This window comes from Talpa europaea (assembly GCF_964194135.1).
Source record: "Talpa europaea genome assembly, chromosome: 4".
In the NCBI taxonomy this organism is placed as follows: domain Eukaryota; kingdom Metazoa; phylum Chordata; class Mammalia; order Eulipotyphla; family Talpidae; genus Talpa; species Talpa europaea.
The window spans coordinates 146910085-146931197 of NC_140070.1; the positions used below are offsets into that span (position 1 = coordinate 146910085).

Here is a 21113-nt window from a genome sequence, read left to right on the forward strand (position 1 = left end):
GGGCGCGGGGAGAAGGGCGGGCCCGAGCGGGCGGGGCCGGGGCCGGCGGGGCGGGGCCGACTGGGTGGGGCGGGGCCGGGGAGAAGGGCGGGCCCGAGCGGGCGGGGCCGGGGCCGGCGGGGGCGGGGCCGACTGGACGGGGCGGGGCCGGGGAGAAGGGCGGGCCCGAGCGGGCGGGGCCGGGGCCGGCGGGGGCGGGGCCGACTGGGCGGGGCCGGGGCCGGCGGGGGCCGACTGGGAGGGGCGGGGCCGGGGAGAAGGGCGGGCCCGAGCGGGCGGGGCCGGGGCCGGCGGGGGCGGGGCCGACTGGGCGGGGCGGGGCCGGGGAGAAGGGCGGGCTCGAGCGGCCGGGGCCGGGGCCGGCGGGGGCGGGGCCGACTGGGCGGGGCGGGGCCGGGGAGAAGGGCGGGCCCGAGCGGGCGGGGCGGGGCCTTGCGCGTGCGCACCGCGGGCCCGGTGCGGTCCTGGCGGGCGGGGCGCGCTGGAGACGGTCGCCGCGCGGGCGCCGCGGGACGGGCTGGACGCGGCACTGGGGCCACGGGCCTCTGGCCCCCAGGCTGGGGCGGCCGCTGCCTGTGTAGGGGCTCGGGGGTGCCCGGGCCTTGGGGAGCGCCCGGACGTCACTGAAGAGCCGGGGCCTTGTCCCCCGCCCGCGGCAGCCCCTCCCCGCGGCTCCGCCTGCGCGGGCTGCCCGGCCGCCTGGACCCCGCCCGGCCCGCGCGCCCGGCCCGCGCCGGCGTGATGTGTCCAGGCGTCCGTGGCCGGTCCCTGTGCTGGGCGCCCTGGGGGGCCGCCGCCCTGCGCCGGGCCCTGGGGCCGCGGGACGGGAGCTGCCCGGGCCTCTCCGCGGCTCTCCGGAGGCCGCTGCCCGGGCCCGCGGGGGCTGCGCCTGCAGCTGGGAGTCCTCGCAGCCCCTGTCCCCTCTGGGCCCCGCCAGCGGGGCCGGCCCCTGGCTGACGGGGCCTGCAGCAGGGTGCCGTGCCCCGGGAGCCGGGGAGCCGGGCCGCGCCGGCGGGACGCCGCGGCCAGCGGGAAGCGGGGGCAGAGCGGGCCGGGCCGGGCCGGGCGGGAGGGCGCGGCCGCTGGGCCTGTGTCCTCCCGCCGCCGCCCGCGTGAGCGCGTCCTTCCGCGGCCCGTGTGTCCCCCGCGCCCGCACCAGCGCCGAGACCCGTCCCGGGCTTTCGGACACGCCCGAAGCAGGACGACGGCCGCCCCGCCCGCCCCAGGCGCGGCCCCTTCCCTGCAGGGGCCCGGGGCAGAGGCGCACGCCAGGCCGCCCCCGCCTATTCCCACGCGCGATTCTGCCAAATGGGGTGTGCGCTCGGGTCCCCGAGCCCTCGGGTGCCCGGTTCCCCCGCGCGCACACCCAGGCCCGGACCCCCGCGGGCGCGGCCCGGCCGAGCGGCGAGCACCAGCGCCGGGGCAGGAGCGGCCGGAGCGCGGCGGCGGCAACTGGTGGCCCCTGCGCCCGAGCCGGCCCTGGCCCGGGCGTCACCGCGGAGGCCAGAAGCGGCCCGAGGCGGCGTCTCGGCGGCCCGGCCCGGCCCGGCCCGCTCCTGCCCACAAGCCCCGGAGGCCAGGGGGGCGCAGCCCCGGGTCCGGCTGGCGGCCGCGGGCGGGGCAGCTCCTGCGAACCGGCCCCCGCGCCCCTCCCCGGTGTCCCCACGAGCCTGTCCCCCGGCCCCGGGCGGCCCCAGGACGGCGCCCCACGCCCGCGGCGGGCTCGGGAGCCGGCGTCCCCCCGACCGCCCCTCCGGGTGCGGCCCGAGCCAGGCGGGGGAGGCGGGAAGCCAGACCAGGACGCGCCGGCCCGGGGCGGCCGGGCGCGGGAGGCGGCGCAGCCCTTCGCGGGCTCCGCGTCGAGGAGCTGCCCCGGGAGCCCGGACGGTGCCCACGCGGCCCGGGAGGGGCCAGAGGCGGCCGCACCCCCGCCCGCCCCGGGCCCCCAGTGCAGCCGCCGAGCGGGGCTCCTCCCCGCCGTTGGGCCTCCCCTGCGGGCCTCCCGCGCCGCCGGCCGAACCACAGGGCCGCGAGCCTCCCTCCGGGTGCGTGTGCGGGAGCCGGGGGGACCCGCGGGGCCGCCGGCGGGGTCTGCGCGGCGGGCGCCCGGCCCCGCCCCCGCCCCGCCCCGCCCCGCCCCTCGCTCCCTCCCCGGCCCCGCCCCTCGGTCCCCCCGCCCCCACCCCGCCCCGCCCCTCGCTCCCGCCCCCACCCCGCCCCTCGGTCCCCCCCCCCCCGGTCCCGCCCCGCCCCTCGGTTCCCCCCGGCCCCGCCCCGCCCCGCCCCTCGGGCCCGGCCCCGCCCCTCGGTCCCTCCCCGGCCCCGCCCCTCGGCCCCGGCCCCGCCCCTCGGCCCCGCCCCGGCCCCGCCCCGGGTCTCCCCCCACCCCCGCCTCGCCTCTGGGGCTTACTCTGGGCTCCTTCGCTGGTGGCCGCAGAGGTGGGGGACCCTCCTCCAGAGAAAAAGATGGGGTTCAGGTCCCGTGAAGCGCCGACTTCTGGGGCCCCAGGGCCAGCGCGGCCCTCGGCTGAAGAGCCACCGGCCCAGCGGCCGCCACCAGGGGGCAGGGCGGCCGCGGCTCCGCCCGTGGAGGGGGGGAGGGGGCGACGGGGGGGGGAAGGGGGGACGGGGGGGGTGAAAGGGGGGACGGGGGGTCGAAGGGGGGACGGGGGGGCGGCTGCCGGCGGGGGGCGGCGGGGGGCCGGCGAGGGGGGCGGGCTCGCGCCCCAGGCGCTCAGGAAAGGGAAGGGGGTGCGGGGTGCCTCAGCCCCCGGCCCAACCGCACCCCAAGTCTCCCGGGCGCGGCCCCTGGGCCTGGCCGGGCTCGGCGTCCGTGCCGGCCCCGCGGCCAGCGGGCCTCGCCCTCCCGGAGTCCGGTGCGCGCGGCTCGCGCCCCCAGGGCCACCCCGAGCCCGCAGCCGCCCTGGCGCCCCTCGCGCGCCGCCCCGTGCCCGCAGCAGGCGGCCCTTTCCTCGGGGCTCGCGCGGCCGCGGGCAGGGAGAGTGGGCGCGGAGCCGGCGCGCAGCCCGCCGACCTGTCCGGGGCGCCCGCGCGAGCTTCGGCAGCGGCGCGGGAACGGCTGCACCGGTTCCGCCTGCCCGCGCTGGGCAGTGCCCGGGAGGCCTCGCGGGGTGGGGGGCCGCGGGGGGCCGCGGGTGCTGCCGTGGGTGTTGGGTCCCTCAACCCCAGGGGCCCTGCTGGGCCAGGGCGGGGGGCTGGAGTGGGAAGAGGCCGAGCCTGGCCCCAGCAGCGCCAGGCCCCTCTTCTCTGACCGCAGCCCCAACTCCAGGCCGCTGTCCCAGCCCCGCGGTGCTGGGGCCGGGGCGGGAGCAGGGGTGCAGTATTGGGGGGGCGGCCTGCAGCCACAGGCACTCAGGTGGCGACTCGGTGAGGAGGCCCCCGGGCAAGGCCGTGCCCAGCAGTTAAATATTTACTTGGAGGCACTGACCGGGCCAGGTTGTGTCTGGACAGGCGTGGGGCCAGGGCAGCACCACCCCCTGCCTGGGCGGGCGGGGAGTGTCAGCCCTGGGGTGATCTGCCCTGCTGCCCAGCGGGGGCCCAGTTCAGCCCCCAGACACCCAGCACGGCCAGGCAGCCGCCACTTCCCCGGGAGTGGGACCGGGGCCCCGCAGAGTCCGTGGGGGCATCTGGAGGGGGGATGGCTTTTTCTTCCCTTCCTGCCACCCCGAGTCCCCCGAATGAGCTCGTGTACAGGGCACTGGCCAGCTGGCGCCTGCCCAGGCCAGCTCCACGCTGCTCCAGCCCTGGGGGCCGCCCACTTGCCTTGTGGGCCGCAGCCCCGCCCGCCCCGGGCAGGTCCCCACTTCTCAGGGCCCAGGGTTTTTCCCTGTTGGCGGTGCCTCCCGGTCCGAGCTCAGGAGCACCCAGCCCAAGAGCTGGGCAGGAATCGGCCCCTGGGGTCTCCAGAGGGCCATCTCAGCGCCGCCTCCCTCACAACCAGGTCTCCCCGATCACCTGTACAGATGCCCGCGAGGGCTTGGGTGGCTGCGGGCGGCCAGGGCAGGTGGAGCCCTTTCTGTTGCAGCGTGTCCCCCAGGGCCACCTGGGGCGGCAGGCTGGTGCTGTGTGGCTAGGTGGGGGTGCTTGGGCCCTGGGGGGTTTCAGGGGTCCCTGGGAGGTCTCCGGGGATCCTGGAGGTGCTGGTGGGCCCTGGGGGATCTTGGGGGCCCTGGGAGTGCTGGCAAACACCCATGTTCACAGTGACGCCCATGCTGTCGGGTGGCAGCATGGCGGCCAAGATTCATCCCCTGAGAAACCTGAGACAGCGTCTTCTGTCCTAGGCGGAGCTTCTAAAACAGTGTCTGCCAAGCTGTGCCCCAAACCCCCGTGTGGGCGCCTGCCCCAGCCTGGACACGTGGTCTGTGGAGCTGGGCCTTGAGCCAGGTGACTCAGTGGGGCGGGGTCACGGCGGCCCTGACCTAACAGGAGGGGGTCCTTGGGGCAAGCAGGACAGACCCCCAGGGATGCCCGCAAGGACCCGGGGACATGTCCACGACCTGGGGCTGCCCAGCACACCTGGCCCTCAGCCCACAGCCCCGGGTAGGGACAGCAACTGTGGCGGGGGCTCGCAGCTGGCGCAGGTGCCCTCTCTGCCTGGTCTCTGGCCTCCCCCAGCCACCAGGGAAGTGGGGCAGGGCATGGGGGCTCCCTGCAGCAGGAAGGGGTGCAGCCACGTGACCCTGGCACCCTCGGGAGGCCATGGCAGGGTCCCTCAAATCTCACAGCCCAGCCATGGCGTGTGGTCCTCAGAGGCAGCCACGCCCGGGGTCTCCCTCACACCCCAAAGGCTTCGGCAGCGAGGGGGACAGGACAGGACAGGACAGCCATGCTGCGTGGGGACGCCTCAGCAGACCCGGCCAGAGAACCCGCTGCTGGTAGCGGGTCGTGACTCTGGAGGTTTCCAGAAAGGGAACTGGTTTTCCTGGGCTTCTCAGGCCTCACTACGCGGACCAGAAATGAAAGGGCCACAGTTGAGGCCGGCAGCCGCCACCTGGGCCTGGTGAGCCCAGGCAGGGGTGCCCCGCTGTGCACGCCTCGGGGCACATGCTTACACACACTCGGGTGCGCACACACACGGGTGCACACTCACAACACACATGGGCGTATGCTCACATGCACGGGTAGATAATGCTCACCCGCAAGGCACACACATGACGCTCACACCCACGCACACGCATACACAGTGCACGCTCCCACAGGCACACACTCACCCACACGGACACACACACACGGAGCATGTGGAGGGGAGGGGACGGTCCAGGGCGGGGCACAGGTGGGTGGGAGGACCCACATGGGTCAGCCCACGGGGCAGCTGGCCACGGGCCCTGCAAAGTGACTTCGTCCCCATCAGGTGAGGTCCCCACATACCGGCCCCCACCTCCCATTTGGGGCCAGGCACCCCAGCCCTTCCCAGAGTCGGCAATGGATGGGAGACTAAACACGCTCGCCGCTCCCCGAAAGCCCTCTCTGCCAGAGTAAACAGAGCCCCTGCCGTGCCGCCGGCCGGAAGTGCGGCTGTCCAGAGCCGGGGCCCCACCGGCGGGGCTGGCCTCACGAGCTCCCTGACCCGGACCAGCCAGGGCAGCCTGGAGGGCTTGGCTGTGCGGCCAGGGTCCTGGCCTATTTTCAGGCCTTTTGCCTCACACCCGGGTCGGGCCAAAGGAGCCTCAGGGCAAACCATGCTCCGGATGGGCCGGCCCCCGGGTGAGCCTGCCTGGACGCTTCTGCCTGGTGCCTCAGGTCAGGGCGTCCTGGACGTGTCCCCGGGACACCGGGTTCCGCCGCCAGCACTCTGGGGCGCCCCCTGCAGGGCCACACCGCCTGGCAGAGTCCGGCCGGGGGCTGCTGTGCCGGGACTCCAGGCCGCGTAGGCTTGAGCAGGGGCGGCCACGCTTCTGGAGCCCAGTGCAGCCGCGGCTCTGGCTTGGGGGTCTGGGGGTGAGTCCCTATGGCCTCCCTCAGCCTCAGGCAGCCAGGGGGCAGGTGGAGGTGCCCGAGGACCACCCACCCAGCAAAGCCCAAGCCGGGCCGGACGCTGCAGGCTCTGGGCCCTGGACCACCCAGGCCCACCGAGGAGTCCTGCAGGTCTCCAGGAGTCAAGAAGTCGCGGCTGGGTGGGGCCGGGTCTCCAGCGCTGTCCCACCTGCTCTGCGGGACATTCCCAGGGTCTCCCAGGATGGCCCTGCAGGTGCCCCAGCCCCCAGGGCGACTTGGCTCCGGGTCAGCACCCCTGCCCGGTGGCCCCTGATGGGTGTGTCCCACGCCAGCCCTTCCTCCCCCCCGCCGCCCCCCTTTTCTGCGCACTTCTAAGTCCGAGGGAGGCCCCCGCCTCAGGGGCCGGCACAGGGTGGGGGGCAGGACCATGTGCTGCGCCAGGCCCTGCAGGCCACATGGCAGCCCTCCCCCGCCCGTGTGCTGTCGCGTGGGCTGATCAGACTGGCCAGGAGGAGGACTGTCCAGTGGCATCAGAAGCCCTGGGCCTCGAGGGCTGGGTCCTCCTGCCCATGGGGTCAGAGGCAAGCTGGACGGGCCGAGGAGCCTGGCCGCGCGTCTCCGAGGGGGCCCGTGGTGGTGGGAAGGGAGCTGAGACCTCACTTGTTGGCCGGGTGTGAGGGCCAGAGAAGCCCTGCGGGCGGGAGGCAGTGGGGTGAGGCATCCTTGGGAGAAAGGCCGCGCCCGGCCGGCTGGGGGCAGGTGTCGGGTTCCACAGGGCTTGGGAGCTCCGGCACCAGGACTTGTGGACGGAGTGAATGGGGGTGGGCAGAGGTGGGGCTGGCCGGCTCCTCAGGTGTGACCACTTTCCACGCTGCACCTGGATATTGGACCCCAGGTCAGTGTTCTGGCTGCCCAGCTGTGCGTGATGCCACGTTTCTGCCCTGAGCCATGACCCCCTGTGACCGAGATCCCGTGGGCCCTGACCCCCCCAACGGGCAGTGGCCCCTGTGGGCTGTGGTCCCTCTCTTGGCCTCCAAGGACTTGGTCTGCACCTCCGCCTGTGTCCTCTGGGCCCTGCAGCCCCCTGTGCGCGTGGGCAGGGCCCCGAGGAGCCCCCAGGAATGCCGTGTGAGGAGCTGGGGCGAGACCTGCCGTGGCCTTGGGCGTCCTCACTGGCTGTTGTCACTGTGGCGTCAATCCCGTCGGCGGCCCCGGGAGCCCCAGCAGCCCCCTGGCCAATTGGCCTTGACCGCGGCAGGGCTGGGAAGGCCTTGAAAGAGGCTCTGTCCTCCTCGGCCCTGGCCCCAGGACAGCACACAGGGGGCTTTGTCCTTTGCTGGGGCCCCGGAAGACCCCTCTTCAGCTGGGAGTGGGGGGGTCGCCTGGCAGGACGGGGCCTGTCTCCCCGGCTGCAGTCGTCCCGCAGGGACTGGGTCCAAAGTGATTCTGAGCGTCACAGGTAGCTCTGGTGGGGTCACAGGTCATGCTCAGCCCCCAATGCACCTGCCATGGCCGACTCCTGAGGCGACACCTCCTGGGGCAGCTTCCCTGACCCCGGCGCGACCCAGGCCGGGGCCCAGTGCTCAGCTCCCATGTCCCAGGGCCTTGCCGGGAGGCCAGCAGGACGGAGCTGGTTTAGGCCCCTGCTGTGCTCTTGGGGCCACGCGGTCAGAGGTCAGCAGTCACGTGCACCACCCAGGACCACTGTGGGGGGGGAGGGGGACAGAGGGCCTGCAGGCAGGGCAGCACCAACCACAGGCAGCAGAGGTGCGGCTCTGGGGGAGGCTGCCTGGTGGAGGGTGAGGACCCGTGGCCAGGGTGCCGGCGGCCCTGGGGCGCCCAGACAGCTGGGCCTTCACTCTGTCCACCTCCCCCCGACTCTGACTCCAGGAGCAGCAGCCCTGGTGTCTCTGGGTGTCGCCAGCAAGGACCCTGCTGGAGGGGACCCAGGCCAAGGAGAGGCTGCCTCTGCCAAGCTCGGGGTTCAGATACCTTAGGAGTTGGGGTTCCCAAGGGAGAGTGAAGTCTCTGGGGGTAAGGCAGGCAAGGCCAGAGGAGCACCTGAAACAGGCCCTTTGGGGTGCCAGTGTGGACAGTTTGGCCTGAGTAAAACGAGCAGAGACGGCCGCAGGCACCAGGCAGGAGGTGGGCGGAGGGGCGGAGCGGCCGCCCCTGCCGGGCTGACCCCGGGGCCGCTGAAAAGCCCCGCGGGCCAAAAGCCCTGGCCCGGGCTGCGGCGGGACAGACCCACGCGGCAGGGCCCTGGGCGCGAGCCCGGCGGGGCAGGGCCGTTCCGGGCTCCCCGCGCCCAGGCCCCGCAGACGGGAGGCGGGGCTCCAGGGTCCCCAGGAGGCCGGGCGGTACCGCCGGCGCGGTGGTCCCCACCGGCCCCGGGGGCGGCGCCGGAGCCACCCAGCACCTCGGCTGCGAGAGGTCGGCGACCGACAGCAGCAGCTCCCGGGGCGCCAGCCCGAGGCCTCTGGGCTCCTCAGGCCCCGCCAAGGACGGGACCGAGGCCGGCTGGGACCGCGGTCCCCGGCGCCTTCCCGCAGGTGCGGCCGCTGCTCTCGCCCCGGAGCCAGCGGCGGAGTCTCCCCTCCTGCTTCTTCACCCGGAGGCTGCAGCCGTGTCCGCCTCTTCGGTGCCGGCAGCAGCCCCGGCTCCCTCCCTCGGGGGCTGCGTCCTCTCCGTCCTCTTCACTTCTGGGGCCTGGCGTCGTCTCTCTCTCAAAGCAACCAAGCCCGGCTTATATCCTCGCTCAGGGAGCCCCGCCCACACCTCTGATTGGCCCATTTTCCAATCCTGTGGCTGATTGGACCATTTGCCCATCAGCCCACAGCGCCTGATTGGTCCACTGCATGATCCAGGAAGTGCGCTGGACATGAAAGGGCGCAGAGGCCCAACTGCCACACCGCCTGGCGGTGGGCGGCGTGTCCTGGTAACAAAGCTCTGACTGGACCATTGGGCACCAATCAGCTCATAGCTCGCGCCTGATTGGTCCACCCCACGATCCCGGAAGTACACGGTGACATAAAAGCGCTGAGAGCAGCAGCTGCCACCCTGACTGTGGCGGGGCCGGGGTGCGAGAGCCACGGCCCCTGCCGCTCCCGCTGCTCAGGCGGCGGGTCCTGGGAACAAAAGTCTGATTGGACCATTTTTCGATCCTGTGGCTGATTGGACCATCTAGCACCAATCAGCTCATAGCTCGCACCTGATTGGCCTGTTCTGCGATCCAGGCCGTGCACAGCTGCATAAAGGGGCTCCGCGGGCGGCCCCAGCTGCCTGCGGTGGAGCCGGGGGCGCGTTGGGGCAGGGAAGGCCCGGCGAGCCCCGGCCGGCCCCGGTCAGCGTCCCGCCGCGCCCTTGCTGGGGTGGTGCGGCCGGCAGGCTCGCGGGAGTGGGGCCGCCTCCGCGGGGTGGCCGTGGGGGCGGGCGGGGCGCCGGGCTGCCGGGAGGAGCCGAGCTGCGGCGCCCGGAGCCCTCGTGCTCGCCGGGACGGGCGGCCCCACCGCGCTGCTCCGAGGCTCCGCGGGCCGTGCCCTGGCCGGGGGCGGGGCGGGCCGGGCGTCCGGGGACGCGGTGGCGAGGCTGGGCCTCGGCGTGGCCTCCCTTCCCCGCACCTGGCGGGCCGGAGGGGGCCCTCCCGGCAGGGCCGGGCTGGCCGGGCTCCCGCCCTCCCCGTCACAGGAGGACAAATGCGGGGCCGGGGCGGGGCGGGGCGGGGGAGGGCGCCCGGGCGCCCACACCCAGCGCCGCGGGGGGCCATCGGGGGCCGCGCATTCCTCGTGGGGCGGCGGGGCAGGGCGCGGGGCCCTCCTGGGGTCTCCCACGCGGGGAGTCAAGGCTGAGCAGGAGGAGCCGCTGGAATCTCTGGCATTTAGAGCCGCCGAGCGCAGCGTCCAGGTGTGTCTGCAGCGCTGGCCGGGCCGAGCCCGCCCCTGCACACCAGAAGCTGCAGAGACCAGGGCGCCCCGCCCCGCCCGCACCTCCCCTGCCCGCTCCCGAGTCAGGAGGGCCCCGAGGCGCAGTGCGGCCTCCTAGACACAGAGGCATGTCCCGCAATCTGCCCGGCGTCCTGGGTCCAGGGGGAGCCCCAGCCCCCAGCCCCTCGGCACCCCCGAAAGAGAGAAAGAACCTGGAGCATCCTGAAGGCCCCACGGGCACCACAGCCTTGCCGTCAGCCTGAAGCCACATGTCGTCCTGTTCCAGACGAGGCCGGCGCCTGGCGCCCGGCACAGGGTTCTGTGGCTCTGCCACCTGGGAGGGAAATGGACGTCTCCCAGGCGTCTCCGCTGCTTGGCCACAGGTGTGTCTGCAAGTCCTCAGGGAGCTCGCCCCAGACTCCAGGGCAGCGCTGGCCCGGCCTCCCTGGCACCCCGGCAGGCTGGCGTCACCCAGGCTTCACCAGGCCGCAGGGCCACCCAGGTGCCCGGAGGCTCCCGAGAGCACGGCGAGTGTCACCCGGAGCGCCCCCGTAGGGTGAATTCCTCGGGCTCTGCCGCACTGGCCTCTGCGGCCTCGGTCATGTCAATGCAGGAGGGGCTGGGGCACGGGCCTGAGTGTGGGCACGTGGACCGTGGTGTGCTTGTGTGTAAGTGTGCACGCCTGGGCCTGGAGGCAGGATAGAAGCAGCGGCAGCCGCGGCAGGGAGAGGAGGGACGTGACTACAGAAGGGGTGAGACCACGAGACGAGAGCCCAGAGAAAGCGCGGAGATTCGTGGGGGCTGGAGGCCTGGCTGCTGCCCCCGCAGCCCCCCCACCCGCCCGCGCCGCCTCCCTGCCTGGCGCGCCTGTGTCCGGGGCACACGAAAGCCTGAAAAATCCACTGAGGACTCATGGGCTCCCTTTATCCACCTGCCCAAATCCATAGCAAACTTGCCCTGTGCCTGCTGGCACTATCCCCTCCCCAACCCTCGTCACAGGGGCAACTGAGGACCCCCAAGGTGCAGCCAGGAGCACCCAGCTCAGCCATGCAAGGGAGCCGGGACCCGGGCCTCAGGGACCCAGAGATGGGGCCGGGCGGCTGATGGTGAGGTCTCAGCAAACGGGCTGAGCTCCTGAACGCACAGGTCAGCCCAGGCACAGATACTTGATTCCCCCCAAGATGAGTGGAGTGCTGCCCCAGTGCCCGTGGGTGTAGCTGATTCTGGGTGCTGGGGACTCAAGCTTACTCAAGTCGAGCCTGTGGCTCTTCCACCCAACTCTTCAACAGACGACTGGGTGAAGAAACCACGGGATACTATACGGCCGTGAAAAAGATGAAGTGTGACTTTGGCGGCAAAATGGTTGGTCCTCGAGGTGATGTTAAATGAAGTGAGTCAGGACACGAAAGAAGCAGCGGCTGACCTCACTCATCTGTGGAATAGAAATAACCAAAAGGAAAACAAAATAGGAACAACCCTTGAAGTCAGTAAATGGTCACCAGAGGGAACAGGCTGGGGTGGAGGCTCAGGGGCATGGGCACAGGTGGTTTGGTGGAGGGTGGGGAACACGCGCACAGATGGAAAAGCAAAGCCATAACCCCCCAAAAATTTAAAATGAAATAAGATGAGGCCGTTGGGGTGGGCCCTGATCCAGGTGTCCGTGCCAGCAGACCTCCCCCTGCCTACCTCCGCCCGACTGTCCACTGTCCACCTCCCTGCCGGTCCAGTTCCCCTTGTGCCCTCCTGCCCAAGTGCTCACCTGCTCACCTGCCTGCCCCCACTTCCCTTCTGTCCACTGCCCACCTCCCTCCCTGCAGCGCCGTCCAGCGGCACTGGGGCCATGGGAAGGATCCCGCGATCTCCCCTGTACTGGAGCCCCCACTTTCGGGGTGCCTTCGATCTGTGTGTGGCCTTGCCTCTGCTCCTAGCCCCACAGGTGCCCCAGGTTGACGTGGGCCCACGGTTTCCGGAGAAAGGGTCCAGATGGAGCTGCCTGGCTGGCCCTTCCTGTGGGCGCAGGAGGCTTATCTGCCCCTCCCAGGACACTTCCTTCCTCCCACACTGATGACCCGGGGGCTCAGCCCTGGAAAATCTGAGCAGCTGACAGGCCTCCTCTTTCCAGGGGTTGGGGGCTCGGGCTGGCCCCACACATCAGCATCTGGGACCCATTTCCTGCTGCTGGGCTGCAGCCGACCGGCCGCCGGGCAGCCCCTGCCAGAGGGTGCAGAAAGGCCCCAAGGGCCTCTCTGGGCGGCCACTGGGGCTGGGAGCCCTGAGGGTTTTACGGGGCCCAAGATGCTGGGAGGAGGGTGGGCTGGGAATAAGAATGGAGCCCAGGCTACACGTGGGCCCGACTGCCAGAGCGGACGGTGTCCTGACCCCTCGCCCCTCCCGGCGTCCACCCTCCTTGCCGCTGCCCCGCTGCCCCGAAGCCCCTGCAGCTCCCCTGGCTCTTGGCCACGGCTCGGTCCTCGAGTGCTGGCCAACCCCTGTCGCACGCGGCCCTCACGGCCCCTGGGTGCTGCCACAGTCCTGCCGCCTCTCGGCAGGGCCAGCGGGCCTCGGGGCGTGAGCCTGGCTCCCGCCACCGCCAGGGCGCATCGGGGGTCCCGGCCGGCACTGCCACCCCTGCGCTCAGGGTGTCTGCGCCGGGGTTGTGGCTCACACACATGCGCAGGTGTGGACCGGCACACACGTGTCCACACGCAGGTCCACATGCACAATCACGGCGACCTCGCCTGGAGCTGCCGGTGTGGCCAGCACCGCAGCCTGGGCCTGGGCAGCAAACATTCTCGGTCAGGGACAGGGTCCTGGGTGGCCCCAGGGTCTCCCCCGCTGTGGACGCACCCCCAGGTCCTCGCGGCCTCCCCGGGGGTCTGTCCTGCTCCCTCCCTTGTCCCCAAAGGCCCGTCCTGTCTGGTCAGGGCCCCCCGTGACCCCGCCCCACTGAGTCACCTGGTTGGAGGCCCAGTGGCCTCTGACATGTGGGCTTGGGGGACACAGCAGCCTGGAGCGCGGAGATGGTCGAGACAGTGTGGGGTCATGGGAGACCCCCACTCTGCGTCCTCATAGAGGGGAGATTTGACACAGCAAGACTGGGGAAACGGGGGGGCTTCCACAGGCCAAGGGGCCCAAAGCGCCGCAGCAGCAGCGAGAGCCCTGGGCTGAACCGGCCCTGCTGCCTCACACCCCCTCGTCCCCCACCGCTGTCCCCACCTACCCCCACAGCCCCCGCAGACTGTTGCCTCGGGGCTCTGCGGGTGCCTGGATGTCGGTCCCCGGAGAGAGGGCATTTCTGTGGCTGAAGTTGTCTGCTTTGCCGCCCTCTGTGCTGTCTCGTTACCCGCGCTCTGCCCGCCTGCGGGACACGCATGGCCCACGCGTACGCACGCGCACTGGCTCGCGTGGGAGCACCCACGGGTGCAGCCAAAGAGGTGCTTTGAGGGAAATTTGTAGCTTTCAATGTTGACGTTAGAAACAGCAACAAAAAGGCTTAGTACCGCTCCTCTAAGGCTTCCCCTTACGGAACAAGCCAGAAAAAGACAAACTGACCCCAGAAGGCTAAGCAGATAACACAGGCAATAGCAGAAATCAATGACACGGAAAACAAGGGAAAAGTCCCCAAACCAGAAGACAACTCTGAGGAGACCAGGCTGCACGGGAGGGGCCCCCTCGAGGAGGGCGGGCGGGCGCGCCCCGTCCGCTTCCAGACAGTGAAGCCAAGCGAAGTGTCGTGGGCAACGGTGTGTCCCTAAATCACCCCGGGACTGGGACCAAAAACAGCTGCCAGGGCTGGGGGGGCCCCCCGGGCTCTCGGGGGAGCAGCTGCAGGTGCGCGGCTTCTCGGGTAAGTCCTGCGAGGGCCGGGACGACACAGCAACGTCACACGGTGTCGCCGAACAAACCCTCCGGAGCACGGGGTCAGGGAGCCATGCCCAGCCATGCCCCACGAGGCCCCCCCATGGCGCCTGGGGGAGACGGTGCCTGGGGCGCTTACCCCGGAGGGACGGGCAGCCAGGGTGGGGCCTCACCGTGCTGGGATGGCACAGACCAGGCGGGCACACGGTGAGGAGCTGAGGGCGGAGGGCAGCGAGACTGGGGGGCGCGTTTCACCCCAGGCCCAGCCGCTCAGCCCCAGGCTGGGTTCGTAGCAGCCCCGCCTTCAGGAGGTCAAGGGCCAGCAGGGGGCTGGGCATGGGGGTGCTGTGGCATGGGGGGCAGCCCGTCAAGCATCAGGACATGCTGCTCCCCAACAGAAGGGAGCCCCGAGTGCTGCGGTAGGCGGTGGAAGCCAGGTCTGCCCAGTGCTCCCTCCGGGCAACTGGGGTCAGCAGCGAGCAGGAGCCCACAGCCCCTGGCCCCCGCCGGGCTGGCCGGGAGTCTCGGTCCCCTGTTCGTTCCCAGGCCCCCTGACCCGCCCGGCCCTGCTCTCGGCCTGGACGGCTGCCCAGGGCATCTGGCCTCCTCCCCCGAGCCCTCGCCATCCCGCCCTCCCTGGCCGCGGGGTGACCCTGGGTCCGGCGGCGGAGGCGTCTGTGCCCCCGCTGGCGGCCATGGCTGGGGTGCCACCTGATCAGAGGCAGGAGGGTGGGCAGGGGGTGCCCCCACTCGTCAGGCCAGGCCTCCCGTGACCGTGTGCTCAGCCAGTGCCAGGATGTGCAGGCTGTGGGGGCCGGTGGCCGGGGCTCCAGGCGTGGCCGGCGCAGGACAGGGCGCCCCCCGCGTGCTGGCCGCTCCCAAGCGCAGGCCGCAGTGCTGCTGGGACAGGGCAGGAGCAGCCCCAGCCCTGTGGGGGGCGGGCCAGGCCCACGGGGGGGGGGGGCCATGGTGGGTCTGTGGCACCAGGGCCACTCGTCCCTTCTGGGGGGATGCCCCGTCTCTCGGGTCAGTGCTGGGGATCCCTCCTCTGGGCCCAGGAGGGGCGCGGCTGGCCCCGCTCACAGTGCACCTCCCCTGAGCCCCGCGCCCACACGGGCGGCCTGGGCGCTGTGTCTGTGCTCGGCACCCCTGCGCGGGCTCTGGCTGGAGTGCGGGGTGCTCGTGCTGGGGGCCCAGCTCCCTGGGGGTGGGCGTGCACAGAGGAGACGCCCAGAACACCCGGGAAGCCCTGAGCGTCTGCCCCGGCACCTGCCGGGGTGAAGCTGATCCTGCAGTGACTTCAGGACCTTCACCCCCCGCTTGCCACCCTCCGGGCTCTGCCTGGCGGCTCCCCAGCCCAGCCATCACCCCAACACTCGCCTCTCAAACACCCGGTGCCCCTGCAGGCAGCTCCGTCTTTACCCCAAAGCAGGCCCCTGGCGCCCCACTCCCGCCAGACCCCATGCCGGGCCCCCGCGCCCGGGCGCCTCCCTGGGGCTCCTTGGGGCTCCGCAGTCCCTCGCTTGTCATGGAAGGGCACCCCCGGGCTGGGGCCTCCCCATTGTTCACGCCTCAGTCCCATTTCCTGCCCTGGAGCCGCCGGACGGGGCCTGTTTACCCCATCAGTGGCCGTGAGTCACGCTCCAGCCCTTCCGCTGGGCGGGAGCCCAAATCCACCGTTTCACTCCCAGAGGCCGAGCGTTTCCGCCCGCGGGAACTTATGACTCAGCAGAACCCCCAGAGTCCCTCGGGCTGGGAAAATCCGGCCGTGACGTCTGGCCCAGATTCCGCTCCCGGCCTCCGGCTGGGGTGCCCGGGCTGCAGGGGGGCGGGGGGGGGCAGCAAGCAGAGCCCACGGTGGGCCGCCCTGGGCCCGCGCCGAGCCCCTGCGCCTGCCACCAACAGGCCGCGGGGCCGGGGCGGCCGCCGGGAGCGGGTCTCGGGTGCTCCACACGCTTCCGCGGGCCCCGTCCTGCCCGTCTGCGGCGGGGCTGCGCGTGTCTGCCCTGGGAGCTGCCGCCCGCCCCGTCTCGCTGCCAGGACGGCGTCCTGGGGCCCGAGTCCCCTTCCCTGGTGGTCAGAGGCGCCGCTGCCCTCGGAGCCCGCAGGGTCTGGTCTTGGCGGGCACCCGCTCACGCCCTCCCCGCTGGCCGTCCCGCCGCAGCGTCTCCTGACCGCCCCCCTGGGAGGTCCCCGCGTGGCGCGGGGTCTGGACGGGCCGGGGCTCAGGCGTGGCCCCCCACGGCCCCTCCCGCTCCCGCTCCCACTCCCGCTCCGGGTTTGGCGCCCCCACCGCGGGGTCCTGCAGGGGGTTTCCCTTTGGAAGCGTTTGCTCACCTGCCCTCGGGGTGGCTTCTGGCATTTCAGGGGCGACGGCCACCACCTCGGCCTCCCCGCACCCTGTCCTCCGCTCCCTCGTCCTTCTCTTCTTTGAGTGCGGTCAGCCGGCCTGGCCTCGCCCGTGTCCGCCCGCAGCGCCGGCTTCACTGTCCACCGGCTGCAGCGTCCCCAAGTGCGTGATTCCCTTTGGCAGATGGAGGCCGCCAGGATGCCCACGATCTGACCCAGCTCCCTGGCCATCCTGTGCCCCTGGACAGGGAGCTGAGCGGGGACCGAGGCTCGGGGGTCCCGGGGGTCCTGGAGGGTCCGGCCTCACCGACCCTGGTCCAGCTGTCGCCGCGTGTGATGGGGTGTGTGCGCGCGAGGGTGAGTGTGGGTGAACGGGCAGTGTGTGCACGCATGAGTGCACGAGAATGTGCTGGTGTGCAGGGTGCGAGTGCGGGGTGAGGGGTGTGTGTGCAGGGACACACCAGAGCCCCTCCTGTTCCCGGTGTCCCTGAGGAATCCTCTTGCTGGGACACCCCAGTCTCCGGGAGGCGCCCCAGAGGCCCAGCAGGGCCAGGGGCCTTTCCAGGGCCCAGCAGGGCCAGGGGCAGGCTGGGGTGACAGTCACCCTGGGGGGCCAGCGGGGGAGGGCAGTGCGGCGGGGCTGTGGCACGCTCTGAGGGAGGGTGGTCTCCCCCGTCCACCCTGAGAACTTGGTTTACAGCCTCTCCTCTGACGTTAGCTGGAGCCGGATATTTATTTTCTCAAGAAAACAAACATTTAAACAGTTGCTTTGTTACAAAATAAAGCCACATTCCAGGAAAAGGAGGGCCCCTGCCCCACACCCACACAGAAGACAGGGGGAGCCCCGTTTTCTGCTCTTCCCCAGGGCCACAGGGACAGGCCCTCAGGCCCCGGGGTGCCTCTACCCGGCACACACACAGCCCTCCATGCGGGGTGGGGCAGGGGCCGCCAGACCACCCCCCTCCTTTGCAGGGCACCAGCTCTGGGGACCGAGGCCTGCAGGACCCCGACACCACCTCCCTTGAGGGCCTGGCCCTGAGCACCCCCAAGTCCTCCGATCCTTGCCAGCCCACTCACCCCGAGCCCTCTGGAGCCCGCGCCCCAGGGAGCCTGCGCCGGAACGTGAGCCCTGCCCTGCCTCCAGCACAGAGGGTCCCCCACGCCATCCTCTCGCAGGGACCCCTCCAGGGACACCCCAGCAGCTGTGCAGTTTTGCAGCTGCTCACAGACCCCGGACTCCTCAGCCTCATCCTCTCCCCAGCTGGCTCCTGCCCCCCTGGCTCCTGTCCTCTGTCAGCCATCACTTATCGGCTCTCTCCCTGTCATGTGTCAGCACCGCAGTCACTCCCCGCGCTCCGCCCACCCGTGTGTGTCCAGGTACTGCCTGAGGGGGAGGAGAAGGGGGAGGAGGGGGAGAGGAGAAGGGAGGGGGGAGGGGAGGGGGGAGGGGAGGGGGGAGGGGAGGGGGGAGGGGAGGGGAGGGGCTAGCATGGGCCGCGGGCGGCGCGTGGGGGAGAGGAGCCGGGCCAGGGAGGGGTAGTGCGGGGCGGGTGTCCCACCCAGCCAGGCCTTTGCGCTGCAGCCTGTGGGTGCCGGTTGGACGGATGGAGGGTGGGGTGTGACTCTGGCCTGGCCTGCTGCGGGCAGGAGGCCTGGGGGACAGGCTGAGCCCCCACAGCTGCTCCACGCCGGGCAGACAGGCTCCTGGGGACCTGGTTATGTGGGGCCGCTGTGGAAAACCCCTCCTGAGGGGCCTGTGGGCGCCCTGATGCCTTGCTGGAGAGTGGGAAGATGTTCCAGAAGGTTCTGTGGAGTGTCAAGGGGCTGACCAAAGGGCTGAATCCGGCCAGGACCAGACGCAGACATCTTGTGCAGGACACGGCCACGTCCTAAAGGACAGACACCACCGTGAGGGGCTGTCTGGGCTGTGGAGGTGGGTCCTATCATGTCCTTCCTACGGCAGTGGCCTGGCTGGGACGGGACCGTGAGGCGGGGCGTGGAGCACGTCTCCTGTGGGCAGTGGTGCCCGCCTGCCAACCGCGCCAAGGCCCCACCCCAACTCGGCGAGGGCCGGCGCTGGCCCAGCACGACGGGCCACCTTCCCGGGAGCAGAAGACCAGAACAGTGCGGCAGGACCCGGCCAAAGGTGGTGCCCAGGTGGCCGTCTGGCGCCACACCTGGGCGCCTGCACCTGGGTGGCCCCTGGGGGCCTCTCCCAGGAGGAGCGGAAACCTTGCTGCGCGCCTGGCTGCGGGAGGCCGGCGTGAGGGCGCCCGGCAGAGGCCCGCTCTTTATGGCCTGTGTCTCTGCCTCCGACTTTGCCCTGAAATAGCCGGCGGCCTGACCTAGAAAGTTCCGGCTATTTTTAAGTGAGTCCTCAGGGCGGCCGCTGACTCACCCAAGACAGATCTCCCCCAACGCCTCGTGGGGCCTGAGCGGTGGGCGGGGACCAGGTGCCCCTCAGGTCACGCACCCCAGATGGCATCAAGGGCCCTCGCCAGCCCCGCTGCCCCGGCCAGAGCTGTGAGCGTCCATGGGCGGAAGCCTACGGCGGTGCGCGAGGCCCCGCTGAGGCCTGGAAGCCTTGGGCCTGCACCGCCTTGTCCGGGGCCTCCCGGCGGCCCTGTGAGGAAAGGCCGCCGGCGCTGGGTCCGCTGTTGCCACTGCAGAGGTACCTGTGCCCACAGCGTCAGCACCCCGCTTCACACAGAGCCTCGGCCAGCCTGCGGGGGGGGGGGGCCGTGGACACGGACAGCCTGGGGGGGGCGAGTGGACACCACCAGCTGGCCAAGGCCCAGCCCCCGCAGCCACGTGCAGCCCCCAGGCGGGGCTGGGCACAGGTGCGTGTGTCCTGGTGAAGTGCCCGGCGCAGAGCTGAGGGGGCGGCCTGAGGACGGTGGGGGCAATGACAGGCAGGCAAAAAACACGCTGGACTAGGTCCCCGGGTTCCTGCTGCGGTGGCCGAGCCTCATGGGGATGCCGGGGCCCACACAGCCCACCCTGCTCCCCGTGCCAGGCTGCCTCAGGGCCAAGCGCCAGGCCCTGACCCCTTCGGGGCCCACGTGAGGGACAGGCCCGGGGCGCTCTGCCACACCCACTTCTCCCCAGCCCGGCGTCGCCAGCGGGCCTGGCCCTGCCAAGGCCTGGGCTACCAGCAGCAGGGGCGGGCCCCCCGAGCCAGAGGAAGGGCACTCAGGGCCCCCCTCCCTCTGAGGGCCAGGGCAGGTGACAGGCAGGTGAGGGCCCAGGTGGGCCTGGACTCCAGGTCTGCTTCTGCAGCTCACAGCTGGTTCTGCCGGTGGCTGGCTTCCGGGCTCCTGCCTGGCACCGTCAATAAGCCCAGCCAGGGAGGGCGGCTCTCAGAGGGGCCTGGCCGGCCCGTGGGCCAGGGGTGCTGCGGCAGGAGGCTGTTGGACTGGGCCCACGCGGGGCAGAGCGGCCGTCAGCTGCGGCTTGACCCTCCCAGGACCCCCAGGGCCCCTGTCCGGACACCACAGCCCCTGAGTCAGGCGAAGCCCTGCTGGCTGTGGGCCAGGCCGCCACTGTCCTCTCCGGCGGTGCCCCATTTCCTTTCCTTCTACAGAAACCCCTGGAGGGAGGCTGCAGGAGAAAGCACAGGCCAGACAGAAAACAGGAAAAGGGGAAGCAGATGGGGGTGGGCTGAGCTCAGAGGAAGGGGGACAATGGAGGGTGGACAGGGCTGCTGGAGAGCAGAGAAGGGACACAAGGCCTGCGGGCTGCCCCTCCTCAGCCCCTCCAGGCCCTCTCCAGGCCCTGAGCCAGGGCCGCACTGGCGGGTTAGGTCGGCCCACCCTCCCAAGGGCGTTCCTGGAGAGCCCAAGCCTCAGCCTCGCTGCTGCTCCACCTGCGCTCCCTGCAGAGCCGCCTCACGGGCCGGGCCGTGTTCAGATGCCGCGTGCTTCAGGGGAGGGTGGAGCCAAGTCCGGTGCCCACCTCTCCCATGCTCTGGAAGTGATGCAGACCCGATGAGCTGGGAAGGGCCCCTCACAGGGCGCAGGTGTCAGACTGGCCCCCACCCCAGGCCCCTCGGGCCCACCAGCCCTGTCCCCTGGAGGGGCACCTCACGACCCCTGACCGTCCACCCAACGCAAGCAGGGCACCCAGCGGTGGCAGCGAGTGGCCAGGGGTGGCGGCTTCTCTGCAGGCGCTGCCATGGGCAGGGGCTTGGGCCTGGGTCACTCGGGCCTGGTGTCCTGCGGGCCAGTGGCCGTCCCAGGGCCAAGCTAGAAGCTGCCTCCCTGCATGCAGATGCAGTCAAGGGACGCTGCCCCTTGCAGACCAGGGGCGCCAAGAGCCGAGGAACAGCCGGCCGGGCCCTTCTGGAGCCAGCTCGCAGGGGCCTGGAGGGGTTCCCCTGAAGCTGGACATGGGGACCCGAGCAGCCTTGTGTCGGGAGGCACGCCCACAAGGCACAGGGCAGCAAGGGGAGGAGGTGTGACCCCAGAAGTGGCCCCCATGCCCCATGCCCCAGCTTGCCCTGGGGTCAAGGCTTCCCTCAGCCCTGAGAAAGCACAGGCGCCGAGCTCATGAGGGGGCCGAGTTCCTGAGGCGGGAGCCCAGGATGCCGGGGGCCGCGGCATTCAGAGCCAGATGGCACGGGAAGGCGGCAGTCGAAGGGCCGTCACCACTGCCGCCACTGCCGCCAGCCTCTGCCCGGGCGGCCCGGCGCACCCTCCCCGCAGCCGCCTCCTGAGCAGCCAGGGGAGCAGCAGCAGGGCCTGCTCGGAGCCAGCTCCTGCGGGCGCTGGGGCGGCGTGGGAGGGGAGAGAGGCCCAGAGGAGCCCAGGTGGACCTGCTTGTTCAAACGACACGAAGCGAGGGTCACGCTCTGCCCGGCGGCCACCCTGGCCTGTGACGAGAGCCCGGAGCGCTGGGAGCCTGGGGACACGGCGCAGTGCAGCCGGCACAGGCCGGCGAAACAGGCGAAAGCAGCACCAGAACCTTCTAGAATCTCCCACTCGGGGCCAAGTCCAGGCAGCCAGAGAGTGCAAGGAGAAGCGAGGAAGC

General features: G+C 71.9%; 1 protein-coding gene across 1 annotated transcript in view; it reads left to right on the top strand.

Annotated features, from left to right (window-relative positions):
- COL18A1 (collagen type XVIII alpha 1 chain) overlaps positions 1-21113 on the top strand; it is a gene marked incomplete at its 5' end in the record, with an annotated part of 70457 nt that overhangs the window by 350 nt on the left and 48994 nt on the right. The window contains 6 exons of the mRNA XM_084232784.1: positions 896-2045; positions 2900-3131; positions 8268-8507; positions 16270-16442; positions 17058-17207; positions 17383-17462. Of these exons, the coding sequence (XP_084088910.1) occupies positions 896-2045; positions 2900-3131; positions 8268-8507; positions 16270-16442; positions 17058-17207; positions 17383-17462 (2025 nt within the window). The remainder of the gene's footprint in view (positions 1-895; positions 2046-2899; positions 3132-8267; positions 8508-16269; positions 16443-17057; positions 17208-17382; positions 17463-21113) is intronic.